This window comes from Talpa europaea (genome assembly GCF_964194135.1).
Source record: "Talpa europaea genome assembly, chromosome: 3".
Lineage (NCBI taxonomy): Eukaryota > Metazoa > Chordata > Mammalia > Eulipotyphla > Talpidae > Talpa > Talpa europaea.
This window is the reverse complement of record NC_140069.1, coordinates 98635413-98658650: the sequence shown is the minus strand read 5'-3', so window position 1 is coordinate 98658650 and position 23238 is coordinate 98635413. Positions and strand designations below refer to the sequence as shown.

The 23238-nt window shown below is 38.4% G+C and overlaps 1 protein-coding gene across 1 annotated transcript in view; it reads left to right on the top strand.

Moving 5' to 3' along the window:
• The window catches only part of SPMIP4 (sperm microtubule inner protein 4), a gene marked incomplete at both ends in the record, with an annotated part of 34354 nt that extends 11387 nt beyond the window's left edge, over positions 1–22967 (top strand). The window contains 5 exons of the mRNA XM_084230595.1: positions 3502–3683; positions 5065–5153; positions 18403–18577; positions 18881–18972; positions 22146–22967. Coding sequence (XP_084086721.1) covers positions 3502–3683; positions 5065–5153; positions 18403–18577; positions 18881–18972; positions 22146–22967 — 1360 coding nt within the window. The remainder of the gene's footprint in view (positions 1–3501; positions 3684–5064; positions 5154–18402; positions 18578–18880; positions 18973–22145) is intronic.
• Positions 22968–23238: the final 271 nt, after the last annotated feature.

The window sequence follows — 23238 nt, the reverse complement described above, 5'->3', positions numbered from 1 at the left end:
TATCACAATTAATGAGTCAGTGTTGATATACTACACTTAACAAAAGATCATATTTTACTCAGATTTCCTCAGTTTTTCCTACTGTCCTTTTCCTGTTCCAGGATCCCATCCAGGATACATTACATTTGGTGGTCTTGTCTCCTTAGATTGCCTTTGGCTGTGACACTTTTTCAGTCTTTTGTTTGTTTGTTTGTTTTTAATGATCTACACAGTTTTGAGAACTACTGGCCAGGTATTTTGTAAAATATCTTTGAATTGGGTTGTCTGTTATTTTTCTTATCATTACTGGGGCAATATGTCTCAATGAGGTAAACCACAAAGGTAAATTTCCATTTTCATCACATCCTGTCAAGAGTCCACATTACCAATATAACTTATCACTGTTGACTTTAGCCTTGATTACCTACTTGAGGTAGTGTTTATCAGGTTTAAACACTGCACGGTTAACCTTTTGTCTCTCCTTTCTATATTATATTCTTTAGGAGAAAGTAACTTGAACAGTTTACACTTAAGAAGTCTGGAATTATGTTCCACCTCCTTGAGGACAGAGTACCCACATAAATTATTGGGCATTCCTCTGCACGGGAGATTTGTCTATTCTCCAGCATTTATTTATTTCTTTATTCAATCAGTTATTTATAGCATATGAATTCAAGGATATTTATTTTGTACTTTGGAACATGATGAATAGCAGTAATCATGTGCTACATATTTTTGTTATTCAAATTGGTCATGGGGCATTCTTTTAATTGGCTCCTAAGTCCATACATCTATCATGTATGTAAGGCAATTTTCTCAAACTATGCAGGCTTACTTATTTTTTTAAAGATTAATTTATTCATGCATACAAGAACTGGGGTACAGGCCATAGGTGCAGGGGGTGAGAGGACTCACCAGAGACAGAGTGGGGAACAGAACAGGCAGATTGACTGAAGTACACTGCTGAGGGGAGCAGCAGATGAGACAGGAGAGGTCAGCTGCGCCATGTGGGTTGCTCCCTGGCCAGCCAGGGATGGAACTCGTGCTGCAGTGGCTATGGACAGCTTCACAGTGCTGTGCTTAACCCCTTGCGCCACCAGGGAGGGCCAGGCTTACTTATTTTTAAGCAGATTTGCAAGGGGAAATTAGTTCAAGGGGGTCAGTCTACTATAGAATCCACAGAATTGGACACTGAAATATTTTTTAGAGCAAATGAAATTCAGTGTGTAGTATATAAAATAAAGTACAGACAGTATTACACTTCATTGCAAGAGCAGTTACTACACTAATCTTTTCATAACTATAAGGGACTGGGTGAGTCAGGACACTCAGGAATACCCCAATTCTGGGTCTTCACATCATCACAGAATTGATAGATATCTTGCACCTGTACCATGCTGTGCACTGAATGATATGGCACTTTTTTAAGGAAAGTAAATAAATTTGAGAAGCAATCAGTAATAGCAATTAAAAAAAAGTTATATACCCTGTTCAGAAATGTGTTAGGTAAGAGTTTGTGACAAGGCAAGGAATAGGAATACCTTTACACAAAGAGCTGGCTTCATAAATGACTTTTCCCCAGGTTTTTCTCTTGCAAATCAATCTTAATTAATTATAATATCTACAGGAGATAACTAGGAATTTGCTGAGAATTTTGAACCTCTAGGTGTCTCAGAGAGCCCACAGATGCCAAAGCTGCTGAATTCAGTGCAAGTTTGCATCAGCATGCTGTGTACACAATAGGGGCCTAGATCTGGGGCTGGGCCCCCCAAGCATGTTAGTCACCAATTGGATGACACATTGAGATCTGGGTTTGAAATTAAAGCTTCATGATATAATTTAAGATACCTTAATAAAGTTGCCATTTTAGCTATTGATCCATGAAGCTATCTCTTCCTGATACCTTGATTTAGATGATACTGAGAATTTGTGGCAAAATGAACCAAAAATGCTAGGAATTGAAAAAGCCATAAAATGGAAAAGCAATGAGATATCTAAAAATATATTCCTTATACAAATTATCCTCACTATTTCATAGTCATACCATCCATAGTTACTAATAGAAATTATTATATAAAGTCTACAATATCTGGATAGAAAATAGTGAAAGGGAAAATTCTCTTAACAAGACCCTAACACTAAGCAGATACAAGACACTTTTCCAGTAGCTTCTGTAGATTACAATTTTCGCACCATGAATGCAGCTCATCTTTTAAACTCTTTTGCTGATCTCCTGTAACAACAGCCCAGTGCCCCCATACTTGTGCACATTAGCATCTCACTGCTCAAATGTGCTCTATTAGATAGCTGAATCCTCCCTCGTTATATTTGCTGGGATGAGGGGTTGGGTGGGATTATTGTCTCACAGTTCTGGAGGCTAGAAGTGTTAGATCAAGGTTTTAGCAGAGTTGATTCCTTCTTAGAGAATCTCTTTAATGCCTCTTAACGTCTAGCAGTTTGCTGATAAACTTGGTGTTCCTTGGTTTGTAGATGCATCACCCGTCCTCTGCCTTTATCATCACATGGTATTCTTCCTGTGCGTGGCTATATCTAAATATCTCTTTTTTATAAGGATACCAGTCACAATGGATTAGGGGGCCACTCTACTCCAGTGTGACCTCATCTTATGCAATTACATCTTCAACAACCCTGTTTGCAAATAATCACATTCTGAGGTTCTGTGTGTGTTAGGATTTCAACATGGGGTGGGAGAACATAATTCAACCATAACACTGGTCTTGCTTTTTTCTATGTAATTTTCTAATTATATATAACATTTACTGAGCCCATGAACTGCCTAATCTCAATTTTCTTCTAATTTAGATAGCTTTCACGGTTTTTAAAAACCTCTGCCAGTTATTTAAATGATAGGATAATTATCTCTGTAGTCTTTTTAACATGTCTTCTTTTCCCTTCTGTATGCTAGCTGTTTTTGGCTTTTGAATTTCTAAACAGTATTATGTATATAAACAGGCAGTATACTTTGTTGGGTGATTGCTTAAAGAAACAGAGCCTGAGTTGAAAGTTCAATCCAAGATGGTTAGAGATCACAGCATACAGAAGCTGAATGCCCAAAATTATGCCAAAAAATAAAGTACTGGAGTCCACTTAAAACAGGAGGCAGGAATAGAAAGCAACTAGAAATTCTTCCAGTAGCATTCAAAAACTATGAAACTCATAAATCTTCTGTTTCATATTGTATCAGTTAAGAAATTTATCCACTGTTAAGGATTTGGTGGGATTCATTTTTAAAAATTAACGTATTTGTATTTATTTAGCAAAATGAAGAAAATACCATTTTGGGTTTTTTTTTGGGGGGGAGGGCATATGTTTCACCCAAATACTAACTCCAAGAACACAGAAATTTTGGTTCACTGTCATATCCCCAGGGAGTAGAACAGTACCTGCCACAAAAAAGGGTCCCAATAAATATTTGATGGTTGATGTTTTTAATTGTACTTCCTTCTATTCTCTTTTGCTTTGTGTTGTGTGTGTGTTTCGTTTTGTTTGCTCAACTAACAGAGAAATATGTTCCCTGTATCCAATTGAACACCCCTATCACACACACATCTCCCGTGGTGCCATGTTCCCGACCTTCACATCACCTAAGGAGCTGTACACCGGCATTAAAGCCCGAAGCCATCAGCCATTTCCTCCCACTGTGCCAACAAAGGCTTATGATACAACGGTTTTGAAGACAAGAGGTAAACCATGATTTGAAATCAGAACAGTATTAATTCTTCTATTTGGGGCTTATTTGATAATAAAGTAGTGCGAAGGATTCAGGTCACAAAAATGTGACCCGTCAGTGGATTAGAAAAGTTATTCTCAGCTCTGGGGTGCACTTTGAAGCCACCTGGGACCCCACCCCAGACCCAGTGAGTCAGAGTTTCTTCACAATTCAGGCAGATAGGCTTAACTTTTATTCTTTATACAGAACCCCCACAACAGAATCAGAAACCTAGCATTATGGAAGTGTTTTCAGTCTATTTGTATTTTCTATTTGTATTTTCTACTTGTATTTTCTATTTTAACTGCCCTCCTGCTCCCTCTTATGGTTAGCTTTTGAAAATTCCATCCTAGCTTAGGCGATCAGCGTAAGGGACAATGCTGGGTTCAGAGCATCAGAGTCTGGGTGTGGGTTAGCAGTTGTGATGAAACTAGAAGATTATCATTGAAGTAAGACTCAGAAATAATGGGAGCCATTTGTTCAGGTCCTCCTAACACCTTGGAGCACCATCTCAAAGATGTAAACCTTGGGATCTTCCCAGTTGTGTTTTATTAGAGAGGATGGTAAGCCCATAAGCTAGTCATCAAGTTTCTCCCACTCTAGACACCTCAAAACAGAGACGAAACCCATAAATATTGAAGTTACTAGACAGAAGGTAACCTAAGGTGACAGATAAGGTACAAGGTAGGCAGAGATAAATACTTGTTGCATGAATTTAGGCTGAATTAAGACCCAAGAACTGTCCCACAATGCAGTTCCTCTGTACATGAATATTTGCACCCAAATGTAACAGTGGAATACTGCCATCATTAATATCCACCTAAGTATATAGACAGTAAAGTGAACTTATCATAGGACCACAGGAAGCCACGGTGTGTTTGATAAAGCTTATCAAACTTCCACAATACCTAAGAACTTGTATTCTTTAAAATGTTCTCTTTTTATTACCTCTTTGGTAAGCAAGTACTAACTCCATTTCCTGGCCCTAGGAAGGGAAACCCAAAACAGGTAGTACAGAAATGTATTTGCTGAGCCTTCAGAAACCATAGAGAGAATCGAGGAAGATTTCTAATTTACCTAAAAATTCCTTTCATTAGCAAGAAAGGTGCAGTACTAATGCCTTCTTCTGCAGCTGCTATTAGGGGTAGAGACTAGACACATTCTCACTCTGTGTGGCCCACATGCTGCTCGTTTATGGAATTCAAACAAAGCTAAAACTATATAACTAAAATGTGTACATGCATTATTCGCTACCTCCTATTATCTTGGTTCTACTTATTGTACTGATAAAATGAAATAATTAGGAGACTATTGTTGCATATCCAGGATCACAGTGTTTTTCCTGAAATTTTCAGGTAACCCTTACAGATATGAACTGCTTGATTTTCCCATGGACTCAAAGAAGAGAGCCTTGACTTGGCCAGGTCAGGGTGTCTATTATGACGTAAGTATCTCTGAAAATGTATGTTTAAAAGAAAGTAAAAACATTTTGATTCTGTAATTTATAAAAGTCTAAATATGGATTGCTTTTATTTTATATCTGGATGAAACTTTTGAGATTTTGACCATGGTTCACATTTTTCCGTTTTCTTTTTTTTTTTTTAAATATTAAATTTTATTTTTATATTCCCCCATACAATTGCAAACGCCCCATTCTGAACCCAATCCTTCCCCTCCCGCCACCCACCCCCCAAAAAGTGTCTCTGGTTCATAGTTTTTTGTTGATTTTGATTTTCACTTTCTTATATTCATTTTCTTGGTCCCTTATTTAAGTTTTCTAGATTCCTGCTATGAGTGAGACCATCCGGTATTTTTCTTTTCTTTTTGGCTTATTTCGCTGAGCATGATCCCTTCCAGCGCCATCCATGTTGCTGCAAATTGCATGTGTTTATCTTTTTTGAATGCTGAGTAATATTCCATGGTATATATGTACCACATCTTCTTGATCCAGTCATCTATTTTTGGGCATTTGGGTTGTTTCCAAAGCTTAGCTATTGTAAACAGTGCTGCTATAAACATAGGGGTGCAGGTGTTGTTTGGAATTGATGTTTCTGTGTCCTTTGGGTAAATACCTAGGAGTGGAATTGCTGGATCATATGGAAGCTCTATGTTTAGTAGGTCCAGAAATCTCCACACAGCTCTCCATAGTGGTTGGACCAGTTTGCACTCCCACCAACAGTGCAGAAGAGTTCCTTTTTCTCCACACCCTCGCCAACATTTGTTGTTGCTAGTTTTTTTAATATGTGCCATTCTCACTGGTGTGAGATGGTATCTCATGGTAGTTTTGATTTGCATTTCCCTGATGACAAGTGATGTTGAACATTTTTTCATATGCCTGTTGGCCATTTGCATTTCCTCTTCAGAGAAGTTTCTTTTTAGCTCTTCTGCCCATTTTTTGACTGGATTATTTTCTTTGTTGTTGCTGAGTCTCATCAGCTCTTTGCAGATTTTTGTGATCAGTCCTTTATCATTAGTGTTGGGTGCAAAAATGTTCTCCCAGTTGGTGGGGTTTCTCTTTGTTTTTGTTATTGTCTCTTTTGCTGTGCAGAAGCTCTTTAATTTGATGTAGTCCCAGCTGTTTATCTTTGTCTTCATTATCACTGCTTTGGGTGATGTGTCTGTAAAGATGTCCTTGATGTGCATATCACCTAGTGTTTTGCCTATATTTCCTTCTATGCATTTTATGGTTTCAGGTCTTATGTCTAGTTCTTTAATCCATTTTGAGTTGATTTTTGTGTATGGTGTGAGGTAGTGGTCAAGCTTCATTCTTTTGCATGTAGCGACCCAGTTTTCCCAGCACCATTTATTGAACAAACTTTCTTTGCTCCAATGCATAGTCTTTGCTCCTTTGTCAAAGATTAGTTGACCATAAATCTGTGGGTTTATTTCTGGATTTTCTATTCGATTCCATTGGTCTGTATGTCTGTTCTTGTTCCAATACCATGCAGTTTTGATGATTATGGCTTTGTAGTATAGTTTGAAGTCTGGGAGTGTGATGCCTCCATTTCCTTCTTTTTTTTTCAGTAGAGCTTTGGCTATTCGGGGTTTTTGGTGATTCCATATGAATTTCATCAATAATTGTTCTATTTCTTTGAAGAATGCCATTGAGATTTTGATTGGAATAGCATTGAATCTGTATATTGCTTTTGGTAGGAAGGCCATTTTAATAATGTTTATTCTTCCAATCCATGAGCAGGGGATGTCTTTCCATTTCTTTGTGTCTTCTTCTATTTCTTTTAACAGTGTTTTATAGTTTTCTTTGTATAGGTCCTTTACCTCTTTTGTTAGATTTATTCCTAAATATTTGATTTTTTTTGTTTCGATAATAAAAGGGGTGGTTTTTTTGATTTCTTCTTCTTCAGATGTATTGTTTGTGTATAGGAAGGCTACTGACTTTTGCGTGTTGATTTTGTATCCTGCCACTTTACTGAATTGATTGATGAGTTGAATTAGTTTTTCTGTGGAGATTTTGGGGTTCTCTATGTATATTATCATATCATCTGCAAATAGTGATAGTTTGACTTCTTCTTTTCCTATTTGGATTCCTTGGATGTCTTTCTCTTGTCTTATTGCTCTGGCTAGGACTTCCAGTATTATATTGAAAAGCAGTGGTGAGAGTGGACATCCTTGTCTTGTTCCAGATCTTAATGGAATTGCTTTCAGCTTTTCACCATTGAGAATGATACTGGCTGTTGGCTTGTCATAGATGGCCTTTATGATGTTGAGGTATGTTCCTTGTATCCCAAGAATTTCAAGGGCTTTTATCATGAATGGGTGTTGCACTTTGTCGAAAGCTTTCTCAGCATCTATTGATATTATCATATGGTTTTTATATTTCTTTTTGTTGATGTGTTGGATAACGTTGATTGATTTTCGGATGTTAAACCGTCCTTGTGCCCCTGGAATGAATCCAACTTGGTCGTGGTGAATTATCTTATGGATACATTGTTGGATTCTGATAGCTAAAATTTTATTGAGGATTTTTGCATCAGTGTTCATTAGGGAGATTGGCCTATAGTTTTCCTTTTTTGTGTTGTCCTTATTCGGTTTTGGTATTAGTGTAATATTGGCTTCATAGAACGTGTTTGGTATTGTCCCTTCCTTCTCAATTTTTTGGAAGAGTTTGTGAAGGATAGGCACTAATTCGTCTCTGAATGTTTGGTAGAATTCATTTGTAAATCCATCAGGTCCTGGGCTTTTGTTTTTGGGGAGGTTTTTGATTACCATTTCAATTTCGCTAATTGTAATTGGTCTGTTTAGGTGTTCTATTTCTTCTTTATCTAGCTTTGGGTGATTGTAGAGTTGTAGGAATTTGTCCATCTCCTCTAGATTGTTGAACTTGTTTCCATATAACTGTTCATAGTAGTTATTGATTATTCTTTTGATTTCTGCTGTGTTCGTTGTGATTTCTCCTCTTTCATTTATTATCCTATTTATTTGTGCTTTCTCCCTTTTTGCCCTTGTGAGCCTGGCTAGGGGTTTATCTATTTTATTTATTTTTTCGAAGAACCAGCTCTTGGTTTCATTGATCTTTTGGATTGTTTTTTTAGTTTCGATTGCATTTATTTCTGCTTTGGTTTTTATTATTTCTTTTCTTCTACTGGTTTTGGGGTTTTTTTGTTGTTCTTTTTCTAGATCTTTGAGCTTCGAGATTAGATTGTTTCTTTGAGTTCTTTCTTGTTTTTTGATGTGAGCTTCTATTGCTATATATTTTCCTCTTATTACTGCTTTTGCTGCATCCCATACATTTAGGATATTGGTGTCCTCCTTGTCATTCAATTCAAAGAATTTTTTAATTTCTTCTTTGATCTCCTCGTTAGTCCAGTGGTCTTCCAGTACTGTGGCTTTTAATCTCCATGAGGTAGGATAGTTCCTTGCCTTCTTTTTATGATTTATTTCTAGTTTGATGCCTTCGTGGTCAGAAAAGATGGTTGGTATGATTTCAATCTAGGTGTATCTGTTGATGTTTGTCTTGTGCCCCAGTATGTGATTGATCCTGGAGAATGATCCGTGTGCGCTTGAGAAAAATGTGTACTCCGTTTTTTTTGGGTTTAGTGTTCTATAGATGTCTGTTAAGCCCAAATGCTCTAGGTCCTTATTTAGAGCTTTAGTTTCTTTACTTATTTTTGGTCTTGTTGATCTATCCATTGTTGATAGTGGTGTGTTGAAGTCTCCCACTACGTATGTGTTTTCTCTGATGTCTGTTTTCAGAGAGGACAACAGTTGTCTGATAAATTTTGGTGCTCTTTCGTTTGGTGAGTATATGTTAATGAGTGTTATTTCTTCTTGAAGTATTGTCCCCTTAATCATAATGTAGTGACCATTGGGGTCTCTTTTTATTTTTTTGAGTTTGAAGTCTGTTTTATCTGATATAAGTATAGCTGTTCCTGCTTTCTTTTTTGGCCCATTTGCTTGTAGGATTGTTTTCCATCCTTTGACTTTGAGCCTATTTTTATCTTTTGTAGCTAAATGTGTTTCCTGGAGACAGCAAAAGGTTGGGTTTTGTTTCTTAATCCAGGCTGCAACTCTGTGTCTTTTTATTGAAGAGTTTAGTCCATTTACATTTAGAGTTAATATTGATATGTTAGCATCTGTATTTGCCATTATGTTTGTCTTTCCTTTGATTTTATTTATTCTTTTAATAACTTTTTTTTTTTTTGGTCTTCTTTCGTTGTTATTCGTCCCTCTGAGGTTCTGGCTTTAGGATTCCTTGTAGTATTTTTTGGAGTGGGGGTTTATTCGTAATGAAATTCCGGAGTTTCTCTTTGTCTGGGAAGGTCCATATTCTTTCTTCATGGAGGAAAGAGAGCTCTGTGGGATAGAGTATTCTTGGTTGGCATCTGTTTTCTTGGAGTCTGTTGACTATGTCCCTCCACTCTCTCCTTGCCCGTAGTGTTTCTTCAGAGAAGTCTGATGTCAGCCTGATTGGTTTACCTTTGAATGTTATCTGTTTTTTCCCTCTTGTCAGCTTCATTATTTTTTCCTTGTCCTGGATTCTTGGGAGCTTTACTATTATGTGTCTTGCTGTGTTTTTCCTTTCGTCGTGGAAGTTTGGTGTTCTTCTTGCTTCTTGTATATCAATTTTCAGCTCCTTCTTCGCATTTGGGAAGTTCTCTTCAATTATCTCCTGGAATATTTTCTCTGTTCCTACATCTCTCTCCTCTCCTTCTGGAATTCCTATAACTCTTATATTTCCTTTCCTCATGGAGTCAGATAGTTCCCGAAGTCTTTCTTCATTCTTTTTCCTTCGTACTTCTCTTTCCTTTTTTGTTTTGGTTCTTTTTATTTCTGTGTCTTCAAGAGAACTTATTCGTTCTTCCATTTCATCTATTCTGCTTTCCTTGCTTTTCCCGGAGTTCTTTAGTTCCTCCATTAATTCTTTGATCTCCTGCATTTCTTTTACTTCCCTCTTTAGGGACTCAATTTCATTCTTCTGACCATTGTTTTCCCTCTTTAGGGACTCAATTTCCTTCTTCTGATCTATCACTTTTTTAATCATGGCAATTTTAAATTCTCTTTCTGGAAGGCTCAGAAGTTCTTCCAAGTTGCTGTCATTGCAATCTGGGGAGTCGTTTTCTTTTTGTGGTGTGCTTCTTTCCTGAGGAGTTGTTAGGTTGCGTGTGGTTCTTCTACTCCCTACTGTCTGTTTTCTAATTTGTCGTATGCGTTGGGACACTGTGTTGCTCGGACTGACTGGCATCTTGGGTGAACTTCTCCGCTCCCTTCTGGCTCTTCCAGGAGCCATCTCTGTCTTCTGGGGGAGCTTTCTGCTGGTTTTAGGCAGTTTTTACTGAAGAAATGTCCCTGTTCTCAAATGGCGAAGCGGGATGCAGTCCCTGCGCCTCCGGTTTCAGGCACACTCTTCTGCGCACCCAGTCTGCCCCGGACGTGGGTGCCTGCTCCCTCTGTGGGCTCAGACTGCTGGTCGGAAGGGGCCTGGCGTGGAATAACTTCCCGGCTGGCCACTGGGTCCTCCAGAAGCCTTCTGCCCTTTTCAAGCAGTCTTAAGAAATTTCCTGTTCTATGGGGTGTTAGTGACTTTTTTTTTCCTGGTCGCTAGGTGGCGCCAGAGATCTCTCCTATTGTCCTTGGGGGTGCTGTTTTTCGCCTCCCCCCACCCCGTGGGACAGGGAACAGAGCGGGAATGGTAGGGTACACCTCAACAACTTTGGGGTGCTGTGTCTGCCTTGTGCCCCACCGTCGTGGAGAATCCACGCCCCGAATTTTCGTGCCCCGGGTCTCAGTTCAAAGCCCTCAGTTCCAGGACGCGGGCTGTAGCCCAGTTCAATGGCTCGGGAATGGCGCCTTTTGCACCCCGCTCCCGTGCCTGGGCGCCTGGTTCCTGCTTACTCAGGGAGGGACCTTCACCTCAGTGAGGACCTCCGCGCGTCTCCCTGCAAGCCTAGGTCGTCTCCCCGCAAGCCTAGGTCGCAGGCGCGGGGACCTGGGCAGCCGCGATCTGCACTTGCTTTTCAAGCGCGCCAAGCGCGCCGCTTTTCCGCGCAAGCTTACCAGCAGCCTGGGCTGTGTGCGCGTCTCCCGGGGTCTTTGTTCTTCTCTAATGGCGACGGGGTGTGGTGGCTGCAATAGTTCCTTTCCACTCACAGTCCCGCTTGCTGCGTCGTTTGTTCTTGTTGGCCGTTTTGGTTTGTTGTTCATGTTAAAAATTCTACTTATCAAGAATGACTAGAGAGTAGATTCCTATTTTATTAAATCTGTTGGATACAGATATTGGCAGCCATCATATATGGGGAAAAAGGAGCACTATCTGTTCCGCTGACCTGGAATCCCAATGACCTGCTGAGCTGGCAAAAACCTAGCACGCCTGGTGGCCAAGCCAGAGACGATTTTTCTGTTTTCTTAGCTGATTTTATATACACTTGGCAATTATGTAACATTTCCAATAAGGCAACCCCCGCAAAAAGGTGAAGAACTGTATCCCAACTTTTTTTATTGGTGAATTTTTATTGAGATAAAATTGGTATACAACATATAAGTTTCACGTGTATAGAATTATAATTTGTCATCCCTGTATACATTATGCTTGCCATCAAAAATCTAGTTTTCACCCCCCACCATATAGTTGACCCATTTACCCATTTTCCCCCAACTCCCTTGCCTTCTGGTAACCTCTAGTCTGTCCTCTGTATCTAAGATTTTGTTTGTTCATTTGCTTTGTTTCTTTATCTTACACATGTGAGTGAAATTATACAGTGTTTGTCTTTCTCCTTCTGACATATTTCACTGAGCCCAACTCTTATTCCTTTGACTCATTATATATCCATCAACTCCAAATATGCATAATCAATGGGAGATTTTCAGAAAGATTTGTAATTTATTATCTCCACTATTATATCTGTGTACAATCAAAAATAAAATCAAACAGTAGCCACCATTTATTGACAAGTTGCTACACTCTAACCACTTTGGAAATAATATGTCATTTGCCTGCTACAGCTATCTCAAAAGGCTAGTATCATCATTCCCATTTTAAAGATGAGAAAACTGAGGCTCAAAGAGTTAGTGACTGACTCATAATCAGAGAATTCAGGCTTGTATGACTCCAATCTCTGCTCCTAACCACATACTAGGACTTCACATGGGAAAAAGGAAAAATTCTAAGTCATGAAGGAAAATACCTAGACATCTGAAAATAATAATAGTTGGCTTTAATTGGCCAATCAGTTTCTAAGAAGTACTGCCAAGAGATTATGGAAATATGATGTTTATTATGGAATAAACAGTATTCTCTCCTTGCCTTTATCAGTCTCTGAAGTAGGCAAGAAATAATTATGGAAGATTGGAAATATCTGAATTTTGCTGGGGAGGAACCACTGTGGTAGACCAGAGTTTAGACATTGCAATGAGCTAGGCAATTTCCTGTTTTTTCTTTGTAAAGTTATTTCAAGAAAAAGCCTTGGCCTAATCACCATCTCTCTCCTCCTGCTGTACCTGATGCCCATAGGAGGAAGAGAGGGGACACAATAACTTGAAAAAGTAGTTCCAAAAATGTGTCTCCTAGCTATACAAGAGAAATCTCCAGGCACCACATTTTATTATCTTCCATTCATTTTTTTTATACATAGAAGTATGTTAAAGATATCGGTAAAGAGTGTAAATTTATTTTAAAGTGGTTCAGCTCCTGGCTCTAAACATATCAGCTTTCTGACCCTAGTAATACACTTAACCTTTCAGTAAGTACTTCAATTTCCTCATAGATAAAACAGGAATAAAAATAATACAACGTGGGCCTCCCCGGTGGCGCAGCGGTTGAGCGCTGGGTTGCGAAGCTGCCCACAGCCTCTGCGGCGCCGGTTCGATCCCCGGCTGCTCCCCGACCACCGGAGGAGGGTCCCACATGGCGCGCAGACCTCTCCTGCCGCCCGCTGCTCCCCTCAGCAGTGTACTTCGGTCCTTCTGCCTGCTCTGCTCTCCGCTCTGGCTCTGGTGAATTCTCTCACCCTCCTGTGCTTCTGACTGTACCCAGTGCATGTATAAACAAAAACAAACAAATAAAGAAAGAAAGAAAGAAAGAAAAATGCCTCTATATAAAAAAATAATAATAATAATAATACAACGCAATAGAGTTGTACTGTGACTGAAATGCATGTAAAAGCACTCAGCACCATGGTGGCAAACAACAGGCTCCTAATAAATGTTCACTTATGTCAATATTATTATTCCAATGACCAAAGCACTTTGCTGACATAGCAATAAGAAATGGGTAGACTTATTCAAACTATACTACAAAGCCATAATCATCAAAGCTGCATGGTACTGGAACAAGAACAGACACCCAGACCAATGGAATAGAATAGAAAATCCAGAAATAAACCCGCAGATTTATGGTCAACTAATCTTTGACAAAGGAGCAAAGACTATGCATTGGAGCAAAGAAAGTTTGTTCAAAAAATGGTGCTGGGAAAACTGGGTCGCTACATGCAAAAGAATGAAGCTTGACCACTATCTCACACCATACACAAAAATCAACTCAAAATGGATTAAAGAACTAGACATAAGACCTGAAACCATAAAATGCATAGAAGGAAATATAGGCAAAACACTAGGTGATATGCACATCAAGGACATCTTTACAGACACATCACCCAAAGCAGTGATAGTGAAGGCAAAGATAAACAGTTGGGAAGACATCAAATTAAAGAGCTTCTGCACAGCAAAAGAGACAATAACAAAAACAAAGAGAAACCCCACCAACTGGGAGAACATTTTTGCACCCAACACTAATGATAAAGGACTGATCACAAAAATCTGCAAAGAGCTGAGGAGACTCAACAAGAAAATAATCCAGTCAAAAAATGGGCAGAAGAGCTAAAAAGAAACTTCTCTGAAGAGGAAATGCAAATGGCCAACAGGCATATGAAAAAATGTTCAACATCACTTGTCATCAGGGAAATGCAAATCAAAACTACCATGAGGTACCATCTGACACCAGTGAGAATGGCACATATTAAAAAAACTAGCAACAACAAATGTTGTTGAGGATGTGGAGAAAAAGGAACTCTCCTGCACTGTTGGTGGGAGTGCAAACTGGTCCAACCACTATGGAGAGCTGTGTGGAGATTTCTGGACCTACTAAACATAGAGCTTCCATATGATCCAGCAATTCCACTACTAGGTATTTACCCAAAGGACACAGAAACATCAATTCCAAAGAGCACCTGCACCCCTGTGTTTATAGCAGCACTGTTTACAATAGCTAAGCTTTGGAAACAACCCAAATGCCCAAAAATAGATGACTGGATCAAGAAGATGTGGTACATATACACCATGGAATATTACTCAGCATTCAAAAAAGATAAACACATGCAATTTGCAGCAACATAGATGGCGCTGGAAGGGATCATGCTCAGCGAAATAAGCCAGAAAGAAAAAGAAAAATACCGGATGGTCTCACTCATAGCAGGAATCTAGAAAACTTAAATAAGGGACCAGGAAAATGAATAACTATACGAAAGTGAAAATCAAAATCAACAAAAAACTATGACCCAGAGACACTCTATGGGGGGCGGGGGCAGAGAGGGGAGGGATTGGGGTCAAAATAAGGGGGTTGCAATTGTATGGGGAATATTAAAATAAAATTTATTTTTAAAAAAATGGGTAGTCTTGGATAGGAGAATATTCTATAAAAAGGGTTTATGACCTTTTATAAATTAAGATTGGGACTTAACAGTCTTTCAAATGTCATTTTGCCTTTGTCCTTTCACATCACATGTACTGAAAACCTGTGCCTTCAAGACCCATAGAAATAGGGACCTATTGGGCCTCCCCTGGTGGTGCAGCAGTTGAGCGCTGGGTTGCAAGGCTGCCCGCAGCTTCTGCAGCACCAGTTCTATCCCCGGCCACCGGTGAGGGTCCCACAAAAAAAAAAAAAAATGAAATAGGGACCTCTCTTCCACTCAGGCCCCTATCTTTTGTTTCCTTGGCCTGGCCCAGTTTTCCCACCAGAGTTTGCTCTTGACAAGGGCTCTCCCGCTGCTACTCTCTTTCTGTTGCCATTGCTATTCACCAATTACTTCCAGCCATTGCCCAGTCAGTTTAGATCATTCTTTTTCCTTTTATAACTTACAAAGTAAACAGGTTCTATTATTTGACTCTTATGGGGTTATTTTTGTCATTCCTTGCTCAGGTAGCCAAAAACTTTTGTCCTTTGTGTTTCTCAAGAATTCAAGCATCTCGTCTTACCTTCTGCAATATAAAAACACTTTTTAGGATACAATCTACTTTGTAATCATCTTTTGAGTAAGATAAGATAGAATCACAGCAGTCAAGTGCCACAAACCTCCCTAGTCTTGGACTATTTGAAATATTTGAACAAATTACTTTTAAATCCTAACTGAGCCTACCACCAAAGTTTCCTTCTCTCTCAATGTTTGGAAAGACACTAGGCTTCCCTGGAAAGAGCACTCACTTATATCATCCATACAAGGAAATGCAGTTTTCCTTCTAGAACTATCTGGCATCTTTCCAGTCCAGTGTGCCCATGCTTCTCCTAGAGACATTCCTCACTCCTAGGACAGTTCTGCCTCTCCACAATAGATCCTATAATCCACACACATCCTCAGATAACAGTAATGAATTGGGTGAGTGCCAAGTACCTCCTTTAGAAATGTGTCATCTTATCAAATAACCAGCTGCACACAGCACTGTCCATCACCACTGCCACCCTGAGCCACACCCCCACCTGCCCATCCCCAGCAACAACAAGGGTGTTCAGAATGAGAACTGGCCCGCACTCTTTCCTGCCACATTGGCTCCCCACTTACTGTCTTGCCATCTCTACTTTTCTGCCCTCTGTCCCCGGATGCCCTTTTTCCCCCCTATTGTGCATTTCTTCTCCCTTCTGCTCTGTTCCAAAGTCCTAACTAGATACCAAACAAAAAAATAAAAAACCCTTATAGCAGTTAAGTGCCACCAACATCCCTAGTCTTGGACTATCTGAAATATTTGAACAAATATTTAATCTCTGTTAATCCCTTATTTGTTCACAAATTCAAAACAACTAACATCATTCCTTTGTAGACTAGAGTGTCTGCCTAGATACAAACATCTCAGCAACTGAACTTCCTTCCTATTTTATACTTACCTCCACATCCAATATAGAATTTGCCCTGTGAATAGTATACGTAAGCCATAAGCACCTATTAAGTGAATGAGCTCCAGAAGCCCTCTCTCATTATCCTCAGAATAACATCACCTTAAGTAATTGCTGAAAACTTGCCCAATCTCCATTGGCAAATGTTTCCTGATTTTTAATTCTTCCCAAGATACCACAGGCTACAGCAAAATTTCACATTCCCTATTTTGTGTGCTTTTGACTGCAGTTTAGTAGATCATTCTGTTGGCTAAACCAGAGTAAAGCACAAGACTAATCCCGCCCCTCAGAACAATATTTGTAAAAAGTCCTTGTTTTCTAAATAAGCTGGCTTTGTAAATCATAACAGAGAAGAACCAAAAAAAGCTTTCTTTACCCTGAATAAACAAGCCACATATTTATTAAAGATTTATAGAGGTGGTTATTTTAGACTTCCTGAGACAGTTATTTTCCCAAGCATCATTTACTGTGGCTATTCTATAGATGTAAAATGGGGCTTACTCCAACCCCACAGGCTTGCCTTGAGCAGCAACTTTAGAAGACCCAACTTAACAGAGCCAGCTCTGGTCTTCCTCTGACTGTGCCAGGAAGTTTACAGGGACTTCACTGGAGCCCATGTTCCCCAGTCTTCCTGCCCCAGACTGATACTGGGCTGCAGAATTCCCTGACAAAATAGCTTTGAACCCAGTTCCAAGGCTTTCGTGGAGTCTCTCCCTCAGGTCCTTCCTCTCAGGGGTTGACAGTGCTGACAAGCTCATAGAAAATTCTAGGCCAGAGAAGTGGCCAATAGATGACTATTTGCCCAAAGTAGAGGTAATATGTAATAGAGTCTTGAATTTCAGGATTAGGTTACCCTCACAGGCAAGGTACCTCAGAGTTTGAGGTGGAACTGGGGTTAAGAAAAGAGCAGTAAGGGGTGGTGAAGACAGGGGCCAGTGGCTGCCTCTTTCTGAACCCCATGTCCCAGAGCAGAACTTGGGATAGTCTAAAAAGTCTAAATTGGATCTGGTCCTCCAGATTGTTGTGAATGCATTTTGTTAAGGTAAGAGAATGGAACATATTTTATTTATTTAAGTTTATTTGCTTGGTTTACAAATCAAACTAGTTAATTAATAGAATGTGGGCTCTCATCATCCTCTAGACCAGGTCCTAGAGACATTAAGGGTAAGTCTGACTAAGAGAGCAACAAGTGCATGTTCAAGAAATATTAATTCCATATTTTCTACCACTATCCATGTCTTTGCTACTGTTGTTCCTTTGCCCACCCCCCATCGATGCATCTCATTCAAGCCCTACTTTCTCTCCTCTGCTCCTGGCCCCACTCCCTTGCTCAACTAGAATCAATCTCTGCCTCCTCTGAGCTTTGTCTTAACTCCTTTTATAGCAAAGAGTGACTTCTCATCTTATAATCATTTGTGTTCATTCACACCTTATTTCCCCTTCTAACCAACACACTTCTGGATGGCAAGATTTGTTTGTGATCCATCACTGTTTCTTGCTACTACCTTCACATATGGTGCTCAGAAAATATTTATTCAATGTTATCACTCTGAGAAAAAAAATGAAATATAAAGATAAAAAGACTACAATGAAATACATCCACTCAATCACTTTTACATGTATACTTCTTTAAGCAGTGATGGCTACTATGAAAAATTTTATTTGAATATGAGTGACTTAACTGTCATCAGAAATTCATAAAATGGCATCATTTTAGGTAGGGAAGACAAAGTGGGAGGCACACAGTTTTGTCTAAACTTAGTCAAAGGAGCACTTAAAGTTATTTGTATTTCTAACAAAATGTCTCTGGAGGTAAAGAGTATAGCCAGGAACAGCGTTCCAATGGACATTATCAGAGTCTTTGCTCAAGCTAAAGACTTTTAGAAGAGATCTCACCATTCCTTTTAAAATATTATGTTTAACTCCAAATACAGTAACAGTTATAGAATATTAGCAATTAATGAAGAAAAAACAGTATCTGACTTCAGCCAGAATTTCCTTTGCCCTGCTTCCTGCTGAGTGAATTAACCCTTATTCTACTATATGACATTAATATCAATTTTTTATATTTATATTCTAGCTCCCTAAATATGTTGGGAAAAACAAGCCAGTATTCTACCCCAAGCCTCCTAAAACCTTCGCGCCTAACACTTCTTTAAATTCGTGGGACCCTGTTAACTCTCTAAAAGAAGCCAACATACAAAGAAATCTTGAGAGGTCCCACTGGATCACTTCATACAATAATGACTTTACAGGTATGAGTGCATTTTATGCAATTAAAAAAAAATTGGAATATTTGCAAGTGCTATTGTTAACTTTCATCTTCTAATATTTTCCCTGTTTCTTAATGAAAGTACAAATAGAAATTAAGGTGAGTAGTTAAGTTTCTCTAAGCAAGTATCTGAGAAGTGAAGTTGGCTTTCATTTTATTGGTTCTAACTAAATTATAAAGGTTAGTTTTTCTAACCTTTAAATGGTTAAGTTTTTCTATACAAAGTCATTTAAGTACCATTCTTCATTTACTCTAACAAATAATATGCTATGATGTTTCTGTTAAGGTCACGGGCCCATGAATCCTCTTGAACTGGATGATTACCATGAAAAGGAGGTAGCAGAGCTAACTGGACAGATAGGATTTGACCCAGAGCCTGTGAGTAGTTACAATCAGCTCTCAGTTATTTAGGAACACAGTATCCAGGTGTTGACCTCCTTGCTTTGCCCACTTTTTATTTGCTTCATAAATACTGATGACCAACAAGCAAAAGGAAAATTTAACTCATTTTAAAAAGTTAATTATGGGGCCTCCCCGGTGGCGCAGCGGTTGAGCGCTGGGTTGCGAAGCTGCCCGCAGCGTCTGCGGCGCCGGTTCGATCCCCCGGCTGCTCCCCGGCCACCGGAGGAGGGTCCCACATGGCGCGCAGACCTCTCCTGCCGCCCGCTGCTCCCCTCAGCAGTGTACTTCGGTCCTTCTGCCTGTTCTGCTCCCTGCTCTGGCTCTGGTGAATCCTCTCACCCTCCCGTGCTTCTGACTGTACCCAGTGCATGTATAAACAAAAAACAAACAAACAAACAAATAAATAAATAAATAAGCATGCCTCTATAAAAAAAAAAAGTTAATTATGAATTGATTTGACCTGGTTTGAATATGTTTATCCATTATTTGGGGAGAAAAAAAAAAAAAGCAAGGTTTTTCTCTACACAGTGCTAGAGTTTTTTTTAAATGGATTTTCTATTATGCTGCTGTTGCTAAAATTTAGGAAGGTATTGGTTTACAAATGCATTAGGAATCTCATTAAGTTAATGAATCTCATTAATGAGATTCCTAATTAATTCTGTGAATTTTTTTGCATAATTGTATATCCTGTACATTTTCACTACTTTTTGAAAAGAAAAAAAGCCTCTTCCGATATCCACAATAATTGAGAATTGGCCAAATTATAATCAAAAGCCAATAAATTCTCTGCAAATATCAAGAATTTTTTTTCTCATCACCATCCATTATACTCCTTTAACACTTTTGCCCTTCCCCCTCCCTCAATAGAGATTTCTTAACTAATTATATTAAATGGCCTTTTAAATAATTAAGCCATGTGGTAATAAAAATCATAATCTGCAGCCTTAATTATGTAATGATCTAGTAGTAGTAAAATTATGAAAAACAACCTAGTAGTATACATTTACATTGTTTCATTTGGGACCTAAATTTTGTCCTCTAAAATTGCAAAGTTGGTAAGACAACATTAATTTTTTCAAAATGCAAACTGTGGAAACACATAAAAACTGTAAGATATTTTAATTTAAATTCTTTAAACTAAACACATTTATTTTATAGTAGTTGCAGTATTTCCCAAAGCAACAGAAAATTGTAACACAAATAGTTCCAGAGACTGCTTTATCACTTAGAGGGGTTTTTAGTTTTATTTTTCACTGCAGCAAGCATTCTCTAAAGCCAGACAGGACTATCCACTACTCCAACACTGTCAGGAGCTTCAGCAACTATCAGGATTTTCACATATTTGATCCTGTAGAGTCTGGCTCTCAGGAAGCAGCTTGATCTTTCTTACAAATTAATACGTGTACAGTTATACAAAGGATGCTTGTCAAGTATATTATATGTAAAACTATGATTCAAGTAAATCAACACCTAAATTTTTATTAATAACGAAATAATATGCCTAAAGCAGTTGAGACTTCTTTTAAAAAGTTTAAATGAATCTTGCTCTTTCTAACTCAAATAATGAACTCTGGGAAGGCATATAAAATATTTTATAGTAGTAAAATAAAATAGCTACAAAAAGCTGCTGCTTGTATAAGGGCAGGATAGAGAATACAGTACACCCTATCTTTTTTGTATGTGACAAATTTAACAAAGCAGTTCAAGGAGCTGGGGGTGGTTTCATAGCATTTACCCAAACCTGATTAGTTAAGGGTTTAACTAAGTTAAACACATTTTCTAAAGCAATATGGAAATTCCTACGACTATGAGCCATTAGCTTCTAAAAGGATGTTCCTAAATCCATTTTGTTTTGTAAGTCTATAGTTATTATTTCTCACCATTCTCATTTTTATAATCTCTGCTATCAATTCCATCACTCTTTTTTAGTTTTTTTCTTCAACGTATTAGTATAAAAATTTTCAAACATACAGAGAAGTTAACACCTATGCAGTTCTCACCTAGATTCTACCATTAGCATTTTACAGTACTTATTTTATCCCATGAAATATCCATCTTTCCACCCCTCCAACCATCCATCAATACGCTTTATTATTTTTATGCATTTTGAAGTAAATTTCAAGCATTCGTATACTCCTCCCCTAAACACTCAGTATGGGTATCATTAACCAAAGTTCAATTTAACTGCAGTTTTTTCTTTTAAGGTAAAATATACATTCAGTGACATTGCACAAATCATAAGTGAGTTTTGACAAACACATACACCTTTGAAATCCAAATATTCAAATCCCTATCAACATATGGAACATTGCCATCATCTCAAAAAGTTCCCTCACTCCGCTTGCCAGTCAACTCCTTCCTACACATATAATGTATATATTATGTATGTAAATTTATATAATAATATAATATATAAATAACCCTTTGACTAAACTCACTATTTTTGTAGTTACCAGACATTATTGAGTCCACAATATTTACAAAATATCTCAAAAACCAGCACAACCCATGCCAGACTGCCCTCAAACCAATGCTTCTCTAAGCACAGAACATCACTGGCCTCAGCATCACTCAAGATGTTTTTTAAAAAGCGAATTCCTGAGTCCCCCGCAGATCTTCTGCATCACAACCTCTAGAATCAAGCTTAGGAATCTTATTTTCTGCCAGCTCCAACGCTGATGATGATCAATCAGAGTTTAAGAACACTTCCTTTGGTATAATAAAGACTTTGGCTGAGATTTAAATAACTGCACATAACTGTTAGTATCATCTGTTGGTGGTGGGTAGCAGTTTTGTTCCAATGATTCTTTTACATATATGAAAGTTAGATAGCAATGAGTTCCTACATAGAGGAATTTCTCTACAGCCAAATGAAAATATGTCCTTTCCATATCAGCGGAAAGCAGTGGGGGAAAAAAAATCATGTGTTTGGTATGACCCATATTTCAAGATCTTTAAAGGTATGACCCATATTTCAAGATCTTTAAATAAGCATCAACAAGTATTGCAATGTGCACTCCTATAAGCATCCTCTGTCTATTCAAACAGTGAAAGTAAGTCTGACTTTTGACCTACCATCTGTGGCAATACCCTGACAATGCTAGATGTACTAACTAATTGATTTTCTCCTTTTTATCTCCTGGCTACAGCAAGAAAAATTCCATCCTATCTTAAAACCACCCAGACCCTTGGAAGGACGAATTGCCCGATTAATTCAGAACCGACGTCCTCTGCAGGCTACTCTCCAGCAAAAAACACCTTCTTGTCCAGATTGTACACCTAGAGTTTTGTGTAATTTTCATACCTTTTTACCCAATTCTACAGAAATGATGGCACTTAAAGATAATACACTGGCGGGTGTGATCGATAAAAACCAGGCAATGGAAGACAAGATTAAGGAAGACCAACACTTGCTGTCTACCTATGCACTCCCATCTTCTTATGAAACAAAAGATCTGACTAATACTTATGATATAAAATCATTTCCAAAAATCACAGACACTAAAAAGACAGAAGATTTGTACTGGAGACAGCTGTCACCAAAATCCCAACCTATAACGTACTGTAACCTAAACCATTACCTCCATTATGACCAACTTAAAACTAGCGCACATGATCCGTATGCTATATGTCAAAACCCTGTTAGACTTAGTAAGCCTAGTATTTTACAAAATAAACCAGTCTCAGAAGCTTTGGACTTAGAACACTTTTTAAATGAACCAGAAGAACGACTGACCTTGAACATGGAAAACAATGAAGAAACAAGATCTATTCTGGATTGGATTCCTAGAGGTGGAGTGACCAAGCCACAGACTGACCTACTGGAGCTTAAGAACTCTTTTTCAAAAACCGGTGCACAAAAGCAGTTCTACAAATCAATTCTAGAAGACCATAAAGATCTCAGGGATAAGGATGATTCAGGGATGAAACACCAATTCTATGGCTATAATTCCTATTATTTCTATCACTGAGACAATCATCCTTCCCTTCAAAACCCAGCCTCTTGCAAGAAAAAATATAACAGAATTTCTTCCTTGTTGCTGGATTCTCTTTTCTAGTATGACCTTGTTTCTACAATGGCCTTGTTAATGAGGTTTATGTTTTTGGGAATTTAAGTTAAGATATGCTCAGTCAGAGAAATCAGAAAAGGTGGTGATCTGACTTCTGGAAAAGATTAACAATTTGGCAATAAAATACTAGTACCAGAAAAATGTATAGTCTTTAATCCCATTGTCTAGTTAT